The sequence below is a fragment of the Xiphophorus couchianus genome, chromosome 6 (assembly GCF_001444195.1).
Source record: "Xiphophorus couchianus chromosome 6, X_couchianus-1.0, whole genome shotgun sequence".
Lineage (NCBI taxonomy): Eukaryota > Metazoa > Chordata > Actinopteri > Cyprinodontiformes > Poeciliidae > Xiphophorus > Xiphophorus couchianus.
In genome coordinates this window covers 13,966,893-13,984,810 of record NC_040233.1, presented here as the reverse complement: position 1 = coordinate 13,984,810, position 17,918 = coordinate 13,966,893, and the positions used below count along the sequence as shown (strand labels likewise).

Below are 17,918 nucleotides of genomic sequence, written 5' to 3'. Positions count from 1 at the left end.
CAGATTCCTGCAGGCATTTCAGAACAATGACAGTTTTATGACCTAAAGTGAAAAAGTGAGTTTTTTTTATGACGTCCAGATAGCTCTCAGTGCTGAATTATTGGCAGCAATATATACTGCTCAAAAAAATAAAGGGAACACTCAAATAACACATCCTAGATCTGAATGAAAGAAATATTCTCATTGAATACTTTGTTCTGTACAAAGTTCCATTTGCACAATAGCAGGTGAAATTGATTGTCAATCAGTATTGCTTCCTAAGTGGACAGTTTGATTTCACAGAAGTTTGATTTACTTGGAGTTATATTGTGTTGTTTAAGTGTTCCCTTTATTTTTTTGAGCAGTGTACATTAGACTCTAGACAAATGTTAAGCAGCATAATTTCTATTTGTATTATGTGATTATTTTGTTCAAATTAAGGCCTATGTGATGTTACTACTCATAATGTTACACTGTTGTGAAATAGTATTTAAACATAAGGTGTAAATTTTTCCTTACTTACACTGGCAGAAACTTGCACCTGAACATGTAAAAAATTTTCAAAACACATAATTTGTGTTGAAATGGTGGATACTCACATTAATGAAATATAGTTTCCTAAAAATGTAGTCTTTTTCTGTTGTTTGCCATTTCCCTCATGTTAACTGTAAATAGGTCCTTTTTTTAAAACACTATTTAATTTCACCACCCATTGCCTGGTCTGATTACTACCAGACCCGTAGAATCAAGAAAACACTTATGCAGAATCTGCTTGACAACATGAAATACGCTAAAAGATCTTTTAAAAAAAGCAACATATGCCCCAGAAACCACCAAATTCACAAAGGAAGATAATAAAATTTGAAAAGCTGTGCTCCAATCAAATCCTAGGCCTGCTACAAAGGTGTTTTCCCACATCATACACCATAAAGTATGAATAAACAAAAATAAAGACAAACACATTGATAAAATGGTAAAACCATGAGGACTGCAACATGAGGGGGTGAAGCATACACTTTGGTAGGACCAGGTGTGATATGGAGAGCTTCTGAGTTTTATTTTTCACTTACTAAAAGAGGGAAATAAGATTTGAAGAGTGCTACTCTTCATTGCTTATATACAGTATGTTATTAGTATTTTTAATGTGGGGCCTTTGATACAGACAAGACTCCTGTTCAGAAGTCATTTCGAATTCAAAGCAGTTTCTTGGTCTTTTGGTTTCACGGCAACTCATTAAATTGCAACATCTAGCACATTTAGTAATTTACTGGATCAAGTTAATTACCCTTGAAATACTGACTCTTCCGTTATTCTCTTTGTTCCATTTCTTTATTCAGAGAACTTTCAGGAGTAAACATGGATAAATTCACACACACACACACACACACACACACATGGAGAGACAGCATGGACACTGCCATGCTCACACGCCAGCAGAAAAACACCTTAACCTCAAACCACATGCTAGGTGCAGACAGGACCACACATACTGTCTCGCACACAAAATGTTTGGAATGCTGTAAACATTTATTTCAGTTGAAAAGAAAATTTTTGTGTCTGTGTGTGTGTGCGCAGGCATGCATGTGTGTGTATCTGTATATACAATGTGTTATTCAAAAGGGAAGGAAAGTATTTCTACACATGTGGGCCACCAGATAGAGATCAAACAGGGGTATAATTTAAGCTTGTTGTGCACAAAATTGGATATGTTTACGTAGGAAAAGGAGCAAAGTCATTGCTTGTCAATGAAATTTACCAAACCATCTGAGATTTGTGTCTTAGAGCTTTTTCAAAAAAAAAAACCCACTAATGTTTCTCAGTTTTAGAGACCATAAAAAACCTTAAAAACCTATCTCTTTTGTAGACTAAGGTCCAAAATGTGTTTTAATGACTATGTAATAATATCAACTTTTGGTTTGATGTTGTTCTCACCTTTTCAATGATTTTACTTGAAATAAACACTAAAGACACAAGTATATAAGTTGCAAAAATACTTACACCATGTTTTAGTATTGTGTGTTTATTAGATACCAAGACAGTGTCTGTGCATGTTTGCGCTGTGCGGTTCAGGGACCTCCCTGACAGTCTGTCAAGCTCAATCTGGCCAAGGAAGGACACACAGATAGCTTGCTGGGGGTGAAACATGTGGTCAAACTCTGTCTCGTCTCCCTCGGTTTTTCCCTTTTTTATACCTCTCCATGCATGGTCCTTAAAGGAAAAAGAAATACCATATAATTATTTTTCTGTAGTGCAGTCTCCTTATAACGTTCCTTGCACATTATTCCCTTTGATGAAAGACCAACACAAGGAAGAGCATGGGTTAGGCTACAAAACAATTTCCCCAGCTTTGAACATCCCACAGATGAACATTTAATTTGTAACTCCAAAATGGAAGCAGCATGGCAGAACTGTAAATCTACCAAAATCTACCAAGTCATGGTCATCAGAAAAGATGACCATAACATCTCTGGAAGAGCTGCAGAGACCTACAACTCAGACAGGTGATTTGTTTCACTGGACAATTATTAGTTGTGGATCTTTTTGAAAGAGAAAATGACATTTCTGAAATAAAGCCATAAGTAGTGAAATATAACATGTGTTACAAGCACTCTTTGGGACACAGCACACCATCATCATTACTCATCACCACTGTCAACAACTCTTGTAATGGAAACTTGCTGAACATCAGTTACAATAACATTGGGTTTCCCTTTGGGATTAATAAATTTTATTGGAATTTAATTTGACACACGTGGAAGAAGGTGCTTTGATCAGACGAAACCGATTTTTAACTTTTTGACCTACAATCAAAAACAACTGAAGAGGCAGAAAACTAAACCTGAACATGACCCTAAATACCTACGGTGAAACATGGTGATATCTTTTTCTGCTGAAGATTTTCTCCAGCAAGGACAGGGCAGCTATGATCATGAATGAAGCTAAACACGAGGTAGTTCTGTTTTTGTTAAAAAAAAAATAAAAATTACAGGGTGCATAAGACCTGAGACTGGGGTGGAGAGTCACTTTCCAGCAGAACAACCCCAAAACACATTGCTTTTAGCTAGTGTACAATGACTTAAGTCAAAGCTTGTGTTAGAGTGGCAAGTCTTGAAAATTGCTGTTCACATGCACTCTCTACATCCAAGTCAACTGAGATTAAATTACTTTGCAAATACAAATGTGCCAGCATTTTGGGTTTTAGGTGTGGTAAACCATTAGAAACATACCCCAAAAGACTTGCAACTTTAATTGCAGCAAATCTGGCTTCTACAAAGTGGAAGGGCTGAATACAAATACACATCTCCAGACTTTTACTTAGCAAAAGTAAGTAAACCATGTATAATTTTTTCTCCCATTTCAATTATTGAATACTCTGTGTTTGTCTGTCATATCCCCCTAAAAACATTGAAGTTAGTGTTTGTAGCATAATAATATGTGAAATTAAAGGACACTGTGTCTGTGATACAGTAGAACTGTAATTTAGCCAAAACATGGCAGTTTTATTCTTGGCAAGAAAACTTTGAAGTCCCATTCATTTGTAATAATAACTAAGCAGTAAGTAAATCATGTCTCTAATATAGTAAGTTTTTAGTGTAAAACATGTGCACTATTAAAGTAGAGTAATGAAGAGTTTAACCTCTAAACTGTAACAAAGTACTAATTTTTTTGACTCAGAGAGCAGGCCATTTTGGTTTCCATGGCAGAGGTTAGTGTCCGACAGAGCTCTGATGTGGAACAAGGCCTAAATACAATCCTTGGTATGCTTGTTTGTCTGGCTGCACATAGACATTTGAGTGTCTAGGTGTTGCAATGCCCACCTCAGGAAGCTGGAGCAAGCCTTCAAACACACATACACACCACTGCATGCACACTGACTCATGCACACTTTGGCTCCACTCTCATCCTGGGTGGTCTGTGCTGCAAATGTTTATGATCCAAACCCAACTAATCTAACTGGCTTCTTTCAGTGAATTGAGAATGATTTACAAGATGCAGCAGCAGGACAGAGGAGGCAGAGGAAATCATGGGGAGATCTCAAGGCTCCATTTCAAGTCACTCTGTGATTAGAGCTGTTCCAGTGTCTGGATGTCTGATGGCACACCCTTTTCTTGGATCCTGACAAGCATTTCAGCACTCCTTTATGAGTTTTTCTTTTGCCTGTACTACACAGGTCTGTGTTGTTGGTTATCACTGACAGATTGTTGTAACATAAATTTGGAATTCATCCATTTTTCATAAATGAATACTACTGTCTTTCTAAATAAGACGGACTCTTTTCACATCAAACTCATGGAGTGGCATGTTATTGTCTTATTTATATTCATTTAATTAAAAAAAATTTTTTGCTTTTTAGTTGTTACCAATATGATCATGAATAATAAAGCGCATTTTAGGTATATTTTGTTTCAGTTCAGACCCACTTTTGCTTTTTCCACTGCCTTAAATGTTTCTGGTATAGATTCAATAAGTTGTTGCAAATTTCCTTCTGGAAAAAATTGGTCCAGAATGACATCATAGTGTGATGCAGTTCCATTAGAATCAGAATAGTTTTATTGGCCAAGATTGTGTCCACAAGCAAATAATTTTACATTGACTTACAGGGACTCACACTGTACAAGCATTAAGTATGAATAGATACATTTTAGGGAAAACAAAACTTTTAAGCTGTATTTTACATATTCCTCAACTGATGTTTAGTCATTTTTAAATTAAAGTTGAATTTTAACTTAACTTTAACTTTTGTTATATATATATACTTGCATTCTTTAATGTGAATCTCATATTAATTTCTGTAATGTCCAGTGGCTGTAAAACAAATGCATAGTGTCACCTATTACTCCTATTATCCTGAAGAAACTCTTATCCATTTTGAGCTTATTCTTAGCTTCCAGGTAGCAATGCAGCACAGCATTAGCTTTTTCAGCAGCAGAACGTTTTGCTGTCATCATAGCATCAATTTTATTTTATTTGGACAAATAATATAGTAAAATTACTTTCCTCCCTCTTTATGTCCCTTTTTTCCCACCTGGTTATCAGCAAGTAATAATGACCAGTCAAGCTCATCTCCTTCCCAGAGCAAACAAAACCAAAGCTACATTCCCCAACCTCAATTTGCTGTTACTTCTCAGCTCTATGCATTGGGCGCTCTCAGTCATGAAGTCTGGAGAAATGGCCATGCGGTGTCTGCTAATGTTCTCACAGCACTTTTCAAGTACATTTGAATGAATAGTTCTTGCATGAAAACATTTTAATGTCCTCTCAAGTACAGTGTCAAAACAGTATTAACAGATTTTTGCTAGCTCGCTGTTATTTGCTTGACCACTGATGGAAATGTGTGGCTTTTTTACTCAAATTACTGCTTACATGACTATGATTTTTAAATAATCATAGTCATGATGAAATTATAATTTCTTATAATTATAAGAAATTATATTTTCTTATAATTTAATTGTGTTATTTTATGTATTTTTAAATGTTCTACTTATTGCAATAATGCTGTATATAATCAAGTTACAGTATAATATTGTTGAATAATCTTAAATTTAAAAAATGCAAACAATATGTTCTTCTTCTTCTTATTATTATTATTATTATTATTATTATTATTATTATTATTTCTAAAACGTGTAGACGTTTGACATTAATTTTTTCGCAGGAACCACATTACAGAGGGAGTAGGTTTCCTGACGGACATATTTCACTGAACGCTCCCATATGTCATCATTCAATGCTATCCCTTAGCTTGTTTCACAGGCTTCTTCCAAAAATAATTAAGGACATTGTTTATTTTTTCTCACCGTATTACAGTTAATCTATTACTTAGCTCTGGAGAGACGAGTCTTGTTGCATTTACACTGTCTGTAGAGCAATGTTGTTTTGCACATCGATGCTTTGTAAGTTAGCTAAGTGCTAACTGCTACGGTGACATCAAGAAACTTACATGCGTCTGCCACCGCTGTCATACAGAGACAGCAGATCATCTTGGATCAGGAACACTGGCACAGGTAGGCATCGTTTACTTAGTCGATTTTAGATACTTTATTAGTGCCTCTTTGATGATATATTCGTTCACTCATCAACGTAGAAGACCACTTGCTGCCTGTTGAAATCATAATTATAATTGCCTGTGTGTGCATGCTCTGTCAATGCTTAAATGATTGATTGAAAGTGGCGGCTTTACATCTTGTTCGTTCTTGGCCCATCAAATTAGTTTAATCGAACAGTTTTTGCAAGTTGCAACAAATGTTAAAATAGTTTGTTCATCCATGCAGTGTTGAAGTCTGCTTTGCGCATCTCAGGGTCACATTGTGCTGAGTCTTTTCCAGCTGTTGACACAAATCTATTTTTGGACCTAATGCCAAAATATTCTATAAATATAATATGTAAATATTTGACTACTTTTATTATGTTGCATAGTTTGGGCATTTATTCCACTAATTTTAAACATCAACTCAGTAGATGACAGATATTTATGTTCTACTCATCCAAAACATTTTTATATAATATATGTGAAAACTGACTGACCCTGAAACCAGGGAAAGGGTCAGCTTCAATGGAAGTATTCAGGCTCAAATATCCATATAAAACTCACCTTATATGACCATGTTTCCTTGTTTTGTGTCCACTGAGCCTACCTCAATACCTCCACATCTTTATCAAAAGTCTAGAAGAATATAACTTATCTCAAGATTTTATGTTAGTTTTGACTTTTTTACCAATCTTTTGTAAAACTTTGTGTTATTTCTCTATGAGCCGTTAGTGTCATTTTTTAAATAATTTGCTACACCAGTGGTTCTCGCATAAACATGGAGTTGTATGGAGAAATGCTTCACTAAATATCATTTAGTGAAATGCTTCAATCAATTATATTTAAGGGCACCTTAATGACTTTAAACCATATGCCAGGTTAGAAAAGAATTGTTTGAAAGGTTTTTTTCAAAACATGCCATCAGGGTTTCCCCTAGTGCAGTGTTTCCCAACCCTGGTCCTCAAGGCACATTGTCCTGCATGTTTTAGGTATTCCCTTGCTTCAGTCCAGCTGATTTCAATTGATGCCTGATTAACAGGCATTTGTTGAACTGCAATCAGTTGAATCAGGCACATTGAAGCAGGAAAACCTCTAAAACGTGTAGGACAGTGTGCCTTGAGGACCAGGGTTGGGAAACACTGCCCTAATGTATTATAAGCCTGGTGGGTGCCAGGCTTATTATACATTATAATACCCTTCTGCCAGGTTAAGTGCCGTCTGTTTTTTGTTTTTATCAAAAAACAAAGAAAACCCCCCGACAGCATCAGATTGTAGCTATGGTAACAAAACAACCTAACCATAAAGGTTGTTCTTTGAACTTTTTCAAAGTAAACTTGCTAGTTCCTTAAAATCTTAAATTTAAATGCTAATTTAAAATCCTTTAATTTATCTATGCTGAAACCATTAAAATGCTTCTATCAATTTTGCAGCATTAATATTCTCTTAGTTCATTTATGCCTTAGGCCATTTCTAAATGTGATCAGCATTACATTGCACTTTTAGATCCACTAACTGATGACGTAATTTGGATTTAACAGAAGTGTAAATAATTGATATTTGTTTCAGTTGTATTTTTTTTTTTGATTAATGGTTTTTAAGATTCTATAGTGGGTTTAAGTATTGTCGGCAATGTCTTCCAGTAACGTAATTACCCAGTAATATTTTACATTTCCTGTCCACTTAACATCTTTTAATACAAAAACCCTGCATGTTAACGTTTAAAATTAATTTGGACAGACACAGGTCACTTTAGATCACCATAAAAATGATTGATACATATAGTTGACAATAAACAGATGAAGGCAATCCACCAGCGGCCCACCATATTTTTGTGTTAAAAATGTTAAAAGCTACAAAATTTTAGAAGTGCATGAGCAAGCATTATCATTTGGAAATAACATGCGAGTAAGGTGCAGAAACGGTGCGAGTGGTGCGCAACCTCTTGTGCTCAGTTCACTGCATCAACTAATAAATCTAGCTTAGTCTGACTTTACTGTTGCTGGTATATAAAAAACCCTATTTAGAAAAAAAAATGAACACCAGGGGCACCAGGCAAGTAAAGCCTCGTGGCCTGCCAGGCTAATGATTCACCGGTTGAAACTTTGATTTGTTTGTTTTATTATTATTATAATAGTCCCACCAAATATTGTGCTAAAATTGTAAGTTCGTGTCACCCACCCATACCTGGAGCCGCACGCTTTGTTTCCCATCCAAAAACCAACCAAAAGATACCTTTGTGTTTGATTTTTGCAAAGTCATAAATTATGTTGGCAATATATGATCTTATTGCTCAACACTTATGGCTTTTAGTTTGTGTTCTCTAAAAATGTCCAAGACATATAATCTTTTTTGTTTCTTCTAGCCTTTTCTTGCAGACACCATGGAGCTCCAGGCGGTGCTGATGGCGGCCGGGGGTGGATCACGTATGACAGATCTGACATACAACACCCCCAAACCCATGCTGCCTGTAGGCAACAAACCACTGATGTGGTATCCCCTGAACCTGCTTGAGAGAGTGGGCTTTGAAGGTAAGAACCTGGGTGGGGTCCCCACCCATTAACCTACTTTTACTATACCTTTTAATATCTGAGATTCTAAATAATTTTCAAGAACATTCATCTTGATTTAAAAAGTCTCCGATGACATTGCAAGCCTAAATAATCTGACACCCAATTTAAGCTGTATAAAATATGGTTCCAGCAAGCTGTGTCTAATCCAACACACTCTATCAAACCTGGTGTCAGGAGCTCCGTGTGAGCTGTGTGCCCCGCTGTCAGATTAAATGTCTTTGTGGCAGGAGCTGGGGTTGTTACAGGGAGCTCATTCTTGGTTTCCATATAAAATGTAAAGAAACAAAATGCTGCAAGTTGGTTTATGTGGCCCACATGAGAAGTCTGGAGCATAGAGTGGAAAAATCTACCTTGAAGAAAAAAACTTTACCTCTCACTTACACATAAGGAATTTAACGCGCGTGTGTGTATGTGGAGGTTTAGCTTTACTGTCGCTGTGAAATCCATGTTTTAAATCCTGAGTAAAAAACAAACAAACAATAAGATCAATGTTTCTGAAACACACACATAAAAAGATAAAACACAACACAGCTTTTTATACACTAATCTAGATTTCCCTTGATTCAATTGCACAAGAACACTTTTAGTAGCTTGAGATCTTCTTTTGGGTTTTCTCCTTAGAAAACTTAACTGTAACCAGAAGGGATCAGGTTTGAGTTGTCTTGGCCTTGTTTCTTTAAAATAATTAGTTCAGTGAGATCAAGCAAATCACACCCATTCATTGTCCCCGATAAGCATTCAGAAATAATATTTAGGTTCTCTATAATCAATAAAAAAAATTATTGTTCAGCTTTAAGTCTGGCACATTCCTCATTTTGTTGTGATTCAATATTTACAGTGATATGATCGATAGAGAATGATCAGTGAGGTTTGCGAAGGACATGCACCATATTTGTCCAGATTAAGCTTTATCTTAGATCAAGGCTCCATTTCAAGTCACTCTGTGATTACACCTGTTCCAGTGTCCATACCATAGCTTAGTATGTCTAAGCTGGTAATTGAAATCTCCTCTGGTTGAAAGGTAACTAGGATTAAACAAGAGTAAATTTTGATGATTCAGTTTATTAGATAAATAAAATGTTGCAAATAAAAATTTTAAACTAAACCGACAAGAATTCAGGATTCTGCAGACATCTACTATCTCAGTGCAGTGTCATTTTCATGCCTTTTAAAATGTTGCCCTAACTTGCATTGTTATATTTACAAAATGTAAAACACCTTATTTCAGTCAGTGTGTTATTAAAATGCATTGACATTTGGATGTTTACTACCTGTTCAACAACATCCAAATATTTTGTTTGTTTAACAAAAAAAGTTTAGGAAAATTTCTATAAAGTGTAATAATCATTCCCACCTAAAATTACTATAATCACATCGAGACATAATATATCAGGTGGACACCTTGAAAGCATTATTCAGCTATTACTCAGACATTAAGCAAGAAGATTGCAGCAGTTTACGAGTGTTTAAAGAGGTCTCAACAGAATTAAAAATCAGCCATTTATAATCTGCAGTAAGTAGTCTATGAGTGGATGAAGTTGAAAACCATTACACAAGTGCCAAAGCAAATTTATCCTAAGAGTAGTCTGCAAGTTGCTAAAAAATAGTCTCAAAAAATTACAAAATATCATCACAGATGGGACCTGTAACAAGCAGCTGTGGCTGCTGTTAAAGTAAAAGCTCTCAGAAAAAAAACACACATTTGCCTTTCATGGGAGTTATGCAAGGAGGAAACCTTTCCTTGCATCAAATACAGCATTCCAGGAAACGGGTCAAAAACCACCTGTGAAACAGGGAGGTGGAAGTCTCATGATTTATCATCCTTTGTAGCACAAGACTTGGACAGCTCACCATCAGAGAATTCTCCATGTATCCTACAGTGTGCAGAAGGTGCTTGAGAAAAATGGACATAAACACACAAAGCTAAGAGAGCTTTATTCTCCAACATAACAATGACCCACATATATAAATTGCTGTAGATTATAGAAACTCCTGGAATAAGTCAAAGCCCAAACTTTGATCTGATTGAGATCCTATAGAGTGACCGACAAGCTGAAAATTCAAACATCCCACAGCAGAAAGTGGTGGGGCCGTGTGTCTAAGTGAGATGGTTTTATATCTGATCTCAGGATTTTATGACAAAAAGTGAAAATAGATTTTATATCTCTATTTTCACGAGACATAAAGCTGTAGTGTTTTAAGCAATGGTAGAATTGAACTGCTTAGGTACCATTGAACCAAAAGGGTCAGCAATGAGACGGTTTTAGGCAAAAATAATGCAGAACTAACCAAATTTACATGAACATTTCAAAATTTGCACGAAAACATAAAGATAGAACCATAAACAAACTATTTGTATTTGAGACGAAAAAAATTGTTTGGGGTTATTTATCCCAGGAGGATAGCACTACTAGGATGTCCTAACTTTTTCCTTAGCTTCAAATTAGATTTTTGCTACATTTTTTTACGAATTTTTTAAGTACAAATAAATACACATTATTTCTAGTGACAAGGAAAAGATTAAACATCAATCTGTGACCATTTCTTAAAGTTCTGGATATTTAATAAGGTGTCCTAACTACAATTAGGCCAAACAAGAACTCAAGTTTTGAAAAACGCACAGTGAATAGGAGGTAAACTACAAGGTAACAAACATCTCTGAAGCTCACTGTGATGAATTTTAAATTATTAAAAATGATAATAAAGACATTAAAAACATGAATTTGAATGACACATCTGCTGGTTAATTACCTTGGTTATTTCAAATATTTAAAGTGTTTTGGTTTTTAAAGTTTTGCTAAGAATAAGTGATATTTCAGCAGATGTGATAGAACAGATATGAAGAAATATTCAGTTTCTCAATTCTCCTTGTTAAAAATAATGAGTTTGTAGATGCTGCATGTTGTGAAACTAAATATTTATGAGTTCGTCTGTGCCATGTGAGGATTGTGTAGTCAGGTGTGTTTTTCCCGTCTGGACTTAAATGCCAGATCTCTGCCTTTTTGTTGCAGGTTCACAAGCCCAGCCTGATTAAGGAAAACCTTCTATTTTCCAGACTTGACAATAAACTGGACTGTTCATTACCTGTAGTTTGGTATTCTTCTAAAGGAAAGTTGCTTTCTATAAGTAATCACTCTGTGTGGCCAGCAGTTTACTATGTGGTGCCTCTTAGCCAGAGCGTTGCAATTAGATTTTACTGGGCTGACACAGCTAGTCTGAGCAAATGCCCAGTAGAAACGGCTTAGACTCTTATTAGAACAGGCAGACTCTGCAATCTTTGGATTTATTAAGTAGAGTAGCTTGGTTTCTAGCCACAAAGTTGAAACATTGATTTGAAGTTTGGTGTACTGCTACAGTAATATTTATTTTCTGGGACTTGTCCCTCTATACTTATCTAACAGGGGCTTGTTTTCTCTGGGTTGTGTTTTTAGAGGTTATAGTGATCACCACTAAAGAAGTCCAGAAGATGATGAGTACAGACTCTAAAATGAAGCGGGACATAAAGATGAAGATGGAGGTTGTTTGTGTCCCAGAAGATGGAGACATGGGCACTGCCGATGCTCTCAGACACATTCAGCAGAAGATCAAGGTTCGTTTACTTTTTTTAAACATGCAAACAGAAACTTTTGTTGTATTAAAGTGCTCCTAACACAATAATTATGTTATTTTTAAATTGTAGTTAAACATATCACCATTTTGTATCATCCCTATATAAACTTTGAACCAAATGAAAAAAGATGGATTAATATTTGGGTTTCTAATTTTGAGTTTGTAAACAAGCAACGCGCTTAGTTGTGATCTCAAGACATTTAAAAACAAATTTAGATAGAGAGGAAAATAAAGAGTGGATGGTAATTTAAGAGGGTGTGTTCTGCAGAATCACCACCAATCTTGTTTGTTCCCTCCCCCAGTTGGCAGCCAAGGCTGCTGAAGTGCTTCATTTTTCCTTTAGTTTCAAACACGCACAAACATTCACATTAACTCACATAAACCCCATGCTTGGTTGCTATCCATCCCAACTTTAATTTCCAGTCCCTGCTCTGTATCCGGCCTGCTGATCCCACCATGCCTCCCCTGCTTCCCCTCATCCAGTTCACTTTAAGCATATGAGCTCATGGTTACGACTCCAGTTCTTTTTGCTGCCAGTTTACCCAGTGCACCATTCAGTCTCATGCAGGGGATCTGCACATCTGTGCCACATTTGTGTTTGAGTATGTTGGGGTGATTCTGACCTGCCTCCTCCAAACATATTCGTTTGACTGTTTGTACATTGCAGAATTGTGGGTTCCTTACAGAATCAGTTGATTTTGTTTTTGAGTTTTATGTAATTGGAAATACAATTTATTTAGGTCGGGATACAGAACGTTTACAGAGCTGATTAAAACTGTGCTTAGCAGCCATCGATATATTTTTATTTCCGTTTATCAAAGACAAAGACACACAGGGCAAACAACCATGCATGTACAGGCTCAGTCCTGATGGAAATTTAAAGAAGCCAATTCGCAGAGCAAATGTGGGAGAAACACACTACATGGAGAGAACCAATGCGTGCACAAAGAGGACCTGCTTACAGCATCAGTCTCCTCATTATTCTCAGTTGACATTTCAAATGTAAAGGTTGCATACTACTTTCTTTTTTCTCTTTATAAATATGCTTACAACTGCATAATTTAATACTTTAAAAACCTAACACGTAGAGTCTAAATCGCCTTAGCACTACAGTTGAAGCTAATGTCAATGCCTTCCTTGTCTTTGTTCTTTGGGATACAGTCATTGAAAATTAGTGGTGCTCTTCGATTGGCTGCTCTACAAAAGCCAGCCAGTAGCATGTCAAGTAGCATTCTGTCTTGGCATTTTACCTCCCCACAATGCATTTTCTTTAGAATAATTTAGACATGCTCTAAACTATTAGAGCATGTCTAAATTAAAGCTCCAAAAAATAATTTGAGATTATATTCTACAGAAAAATCTGTAAATAGGGGAATCTGTGAATACTGAACTGTGAATAGTCGAGGGCCTAGTGCACTTAAAGTTAGTGTTTTATTTGTAGTGACTTTAAGTTGCATAAATGCAAAATTTCAAGGAATTGAAAAAAATACCTTTATCTCAGTTTGAATGCAAAAAGCATGATGCTTATGCTCGATGGCTGTTTTATTTTTGATCCTTTTCGTTTGTAGATACCAGTAATACACAGATTTTTTATTTTTATTTTACAGATTTTATGTTAATAAAATGCTACACTAAAATTTCATTTTGTAGAGTGCTGCACACATTTTAGAAATCTGACATGTCTGTACAGATTCTTGTTACTGCTAAAGATTTCCTTGATCGAAACTTTGTATATCCTCATATAAACACACTTAAGCAAAACTAGCCACTGCTTGCTCCTGTTGAGAGTCGCTCAGACTCTAATCCTCCAAGCAGTTCACCAGATTAGAGGCATTGAGTTACATACACTCACACTGCGAGGTGATGAGTGAAGAAGTGTACCCATGGCCTGCCAAATCCAAGCAGACAGATCTCCCCATCTGTCAAAGAGATGCATCAGTGCAGCATAGAAACCCCGACACACCTACTTGTGTCTTTTGGCAAACACCGTCCCATGAGGGGATTTGGTTGAATCTAAAAACAAAATACTTACAGGAATCAGTGTACACTTAAGAGCGAGCACAGTGGGTCATTCCTCTTGATTAATGAAAAGAAAGATTACAGGCAGCATATTTTGATTTGTTCACTCTTCAAACACTGAAGTTGTACAAAGGTGGACGGATATGCTGATTAATGCTTGGATCTTTCACAAAAGGCCAAACAAGTGAAAGGAGTACTTAATATGCTCTTTTTGCTTTGTATGCTTAAACCCTCCTTGACATTTTTTTTTACAATCATTCAGGTTTAATTATGTTGGAAAATCGGGATGCATGAGCCAAAAGAACTAAATGTACATTGCGAGCTTTGTTTCAAAGTTCCTCCTTTGGTCTATAAATGTTAGTCAGCTTTTAAGACTCAAGAGAAAAGGTGAAGAAAGACCGGCACAAGAGATGGAGCAGCAAGATACTGCAAACATACAAGACTGAATGTCTGTTTTTATTGTATAGCTCACACCACACCCTCTGACTTTTGTTTCCTCTTTAGGAATTGTGTGTTTAAGCTACATGGTTATATTTGAAATTTAAATGGACATCTTTGATGTGTCGAAAGAAAAATTAAGTCTGTGACAAGACTTTGCGTTTATACAAATATGTCAAGCTACACAGCAGCATAAGACAAAATTGATCTACTTGTAAGGATAGCTGGTTGCCATGGTGACACTAGCAAACAGTTCATTTGGAAGAGAAGTAATGTAGCAGATATACAATAGCTCTGTTTTGTTTTCACATTTTTATCATGTTAGAATGACAAACTTCTGTTTATTCTCGGTGATTTATTTGATTAAATAAATGCTGATTTATTTGTATAAAATAAATCAGCATGTAATAGTGAATAACTGAATTTTAAAGACATTTTTAAAACTTTTAACAAAAAAAAAAAGAAAATGCTTCTTGTACATTTATATGTAACAGAACTACTTTTGCTTCAGTTACGGCTGCAGTTCTTTTGTGTTTTGGCTGTACTAGCTTTGCAGAGGTAGTGACAGAAAGTTTTGGCAATTATTCTTTTCAAAATAGCTCAAGCGCATTCAGATCGGGATCTGTGAAAATCAATATTAAACTCTGGCCAAAAATTTTCTTTTAGATTTAGGTCTTGGCCTTTCTAACACAGGGATGTGCTTATATGTAACCAATTTCATTCTGACTCCAGAATGAAATTTAATTGAAAATAAAACTCCCCCTATATTTAGGGGAGTTTTCTTACTGTAAAATAAAATTCAGTCTCTTTTCCAAGTCTTTTGCCTCAAAGATGTTTTCTTGTAGGACTGCTCTTCAGTTCCATCTATCTTCACTAGCTTCCCTCTATTTTTTAAGCAGAGTATTTTCATGGAGTTAATTAGGCTAAAAAGCTATATTTTGAACTCATCTGACCACAGCCACGTCTTTGTCAGATTTGCCGTGTCCCCTGTACCTGTGGAAAACTAAAATCAGGACATTTTCTCATCAGATTCTTTCACCTGTGCTGTGGATCTTTGCAGCTCCTTTGGTTACCATGGTTTTTTTGGCTACTTCTCTGATTAATGCCTTTCTTGCCAGGCCTGTCAGTTCAGGTGCATGGTTGTGTCTTAATAGGCATATAGTTGTGCTACTTTTTCCATTTTCAGATTATGGATTTAACAATATTTGAGAATAAGCTTGGGAGCCAAACCCTGATTTAAACTTCCTGTATTCCATGCACTTCATAATGTTTGTTGTCTAATGTTTTCCAACATTAAATTAAACACAGCTAGGCTCAATTTAACACACAATGGACTTCTGAATACAATTTGTTTCACTAAATTCTATTTCAGATGTAAAGTATTAGAGAAGCTAAATATGTCTGCAAGTCATATTGCCCATAAAAATAAATTTCAATCCATCTGTTTCCATCCTCTTTAAAATTATGCATAACTTTGTGCTGTTCTATGACAAAGTAATCAAAGTTTATTGAGGTTTATGGTTGGTTGAAAGTTGAATGTAGTATTATATTTTTATAGTTTTGCTAGACACTGTACATCCCGAATTGTGGCCCAAAAACAGTCTACAAGTTACTTGAAGTTGCAACATGAAAGCACAGATCTGGCTGGATCCAGCTGGCAGCCTTAATTCGTTTTATATTAGCTTGTTATTACCTCCAAGTTTCTTTAAACAAAACACAATGTATCTTTTGAGTCTAATTACTCAAAGTACGTGATAACATAAAGTTTTTGTGTTATAGTTCTTTCTCCTAGCATAGAAGAAAAAGTAAAAAAATATATATAGTCATATTGGAGATACATTTATATTTGGTACAGCAAAAATGTTTTGAACATTATGGCTTAAAAAAAAGTTTTCTTTGCGTGGTCAAGATTGTGTACATAGCTCTGGGTTGAAGTCACTTAGCACTCGGATAAGTATGCGTCTGTGTGTGATTTTGTAAGCATCAGTGTGTGTGGTCCTGACCTGTCCACTGATCCTGGCTGTGGAAAGGCCAAAGTGCCTCTGCCTCTCCAGCTGACTCCACTCTGCTGTCGCCTCTAGAGTGTGTGTCTGTGCACGTGTGTGGCCTCGTGTAAGCACGCTATTATCCATTGGTGTGCGAATGTATGTGCATGCATGTGCACATGCTTTTGTGCTTTGTTTCTGAACATGTGTGCAAGCTTGTCAGTGTGTGATAGAGAGACAGAGCAGAGTTGAAAGATCTGAGTCTGTAGATCTTCTGCAGACACCTCCCGCTTTAGCCGGGCCGCTTCCTGTCGCCGGGTCCGGATCAAGGTTATGATTGAAGTTATTCTCGGTTAACTTGATGACCCTTAATCCTGCTGATACCGCTCTTACTTAGATACACTTAAAGAACTGCTCTAACCTCTAAATCATTCAGCTGAAATCAGCATCACAGCCCTGTTTGGAGTTCTGGAACAGGCTTGAATAAGAGTTGACGTTCATGAAAATGTGAAGAGAAAAAGCATCATACTGAATACAAAAAACAGCAAATGTGATTTAAACGAATGTCTAAGTGGGAGCCACAAATATATTATTTTAGAACAAACAAAGAAGTCATGAATTTTAATTATTTTTTTTGACGAACTAAGCATAAATAACTGACAAAAAGATAATCATGAACTATAAATTTGCTAACTACTCAATATTTAAAAACCTATCAGTTATTTCAGAGCTTCATTCTTATGAAATGGTTTATGATTAAATCTCATTGTGGTTTGTTAACTGTTCATTAGAAATGAAGCTCTCCTTAATTTTCTGTTTTCTCAGCAGGCAAGTATTAACCAATAATAAATCATTTACTTATGAAGGAGGATTAGGAAAAAAATGTAATTACTTTGTTATTTATTGGTTAATCAGTGATTTGTTCAGGATTAAGTCATCATTGTTGGAGTAACTGTGGATCACAGTGATGAATAATCAACTGGTAATCCACTTGTAGGTTCGATTCCAGCTTCTTTCTCCTGGACTGATCTAATGATCAGTTCATGAATGTGTGAATATGGCTCTAATGCAAAGCACTTTGAGTGACTAGAAAAGTGCAATATAAATTTTGTCCATTTATTATTAGACAATGTTTATTTTCAGCTAGTAAGATAATAGTTTGTGATTACTTAACTAGTAGCTGATATATGATTAGTTCATCAAGCTAGTTAATGTTAACTAGCAGCTTTATCATTGGTTCATCATTAGTTATTGTTTAGTAGTTATTAGTTCAGGATTTATTTATTAGTT

General features: G+C 35.8%; 1 protein-coding gene across 1 annotated transcript in view; it reads left to right on the top strand.

Moving 5' to 3' along the window:
• The first annotated feature begins 5,658 nt into the window (after positions 1-5,658).
• The window catches only part of eif2b3 (eukaryotic translation initiation factor 2B, subunit 3 gamma), a 34,054-nt gene continuing 21,794 nt past the window's right edge, over positions 5,659-17,918 (top strand). Inside the window, exons 1-3 of the mRNA XM_028021454.1 lie at positions 5,659-5,984; positions 8,370-8,535; positions 12,009-12,166. Coding sequence (XP_027877255.1) covers positions 8,388-8,535; positions 12,009-12,166 — 306 coding nt within the window. The 5' untranslated portion in view covers positions 5,659-5,984; positions 8,370-8,387. The remainder of the gene's footprint in view (positions 5,985-8,369; positions 8,536-12,008; positions 12,167-17,918) is intronic.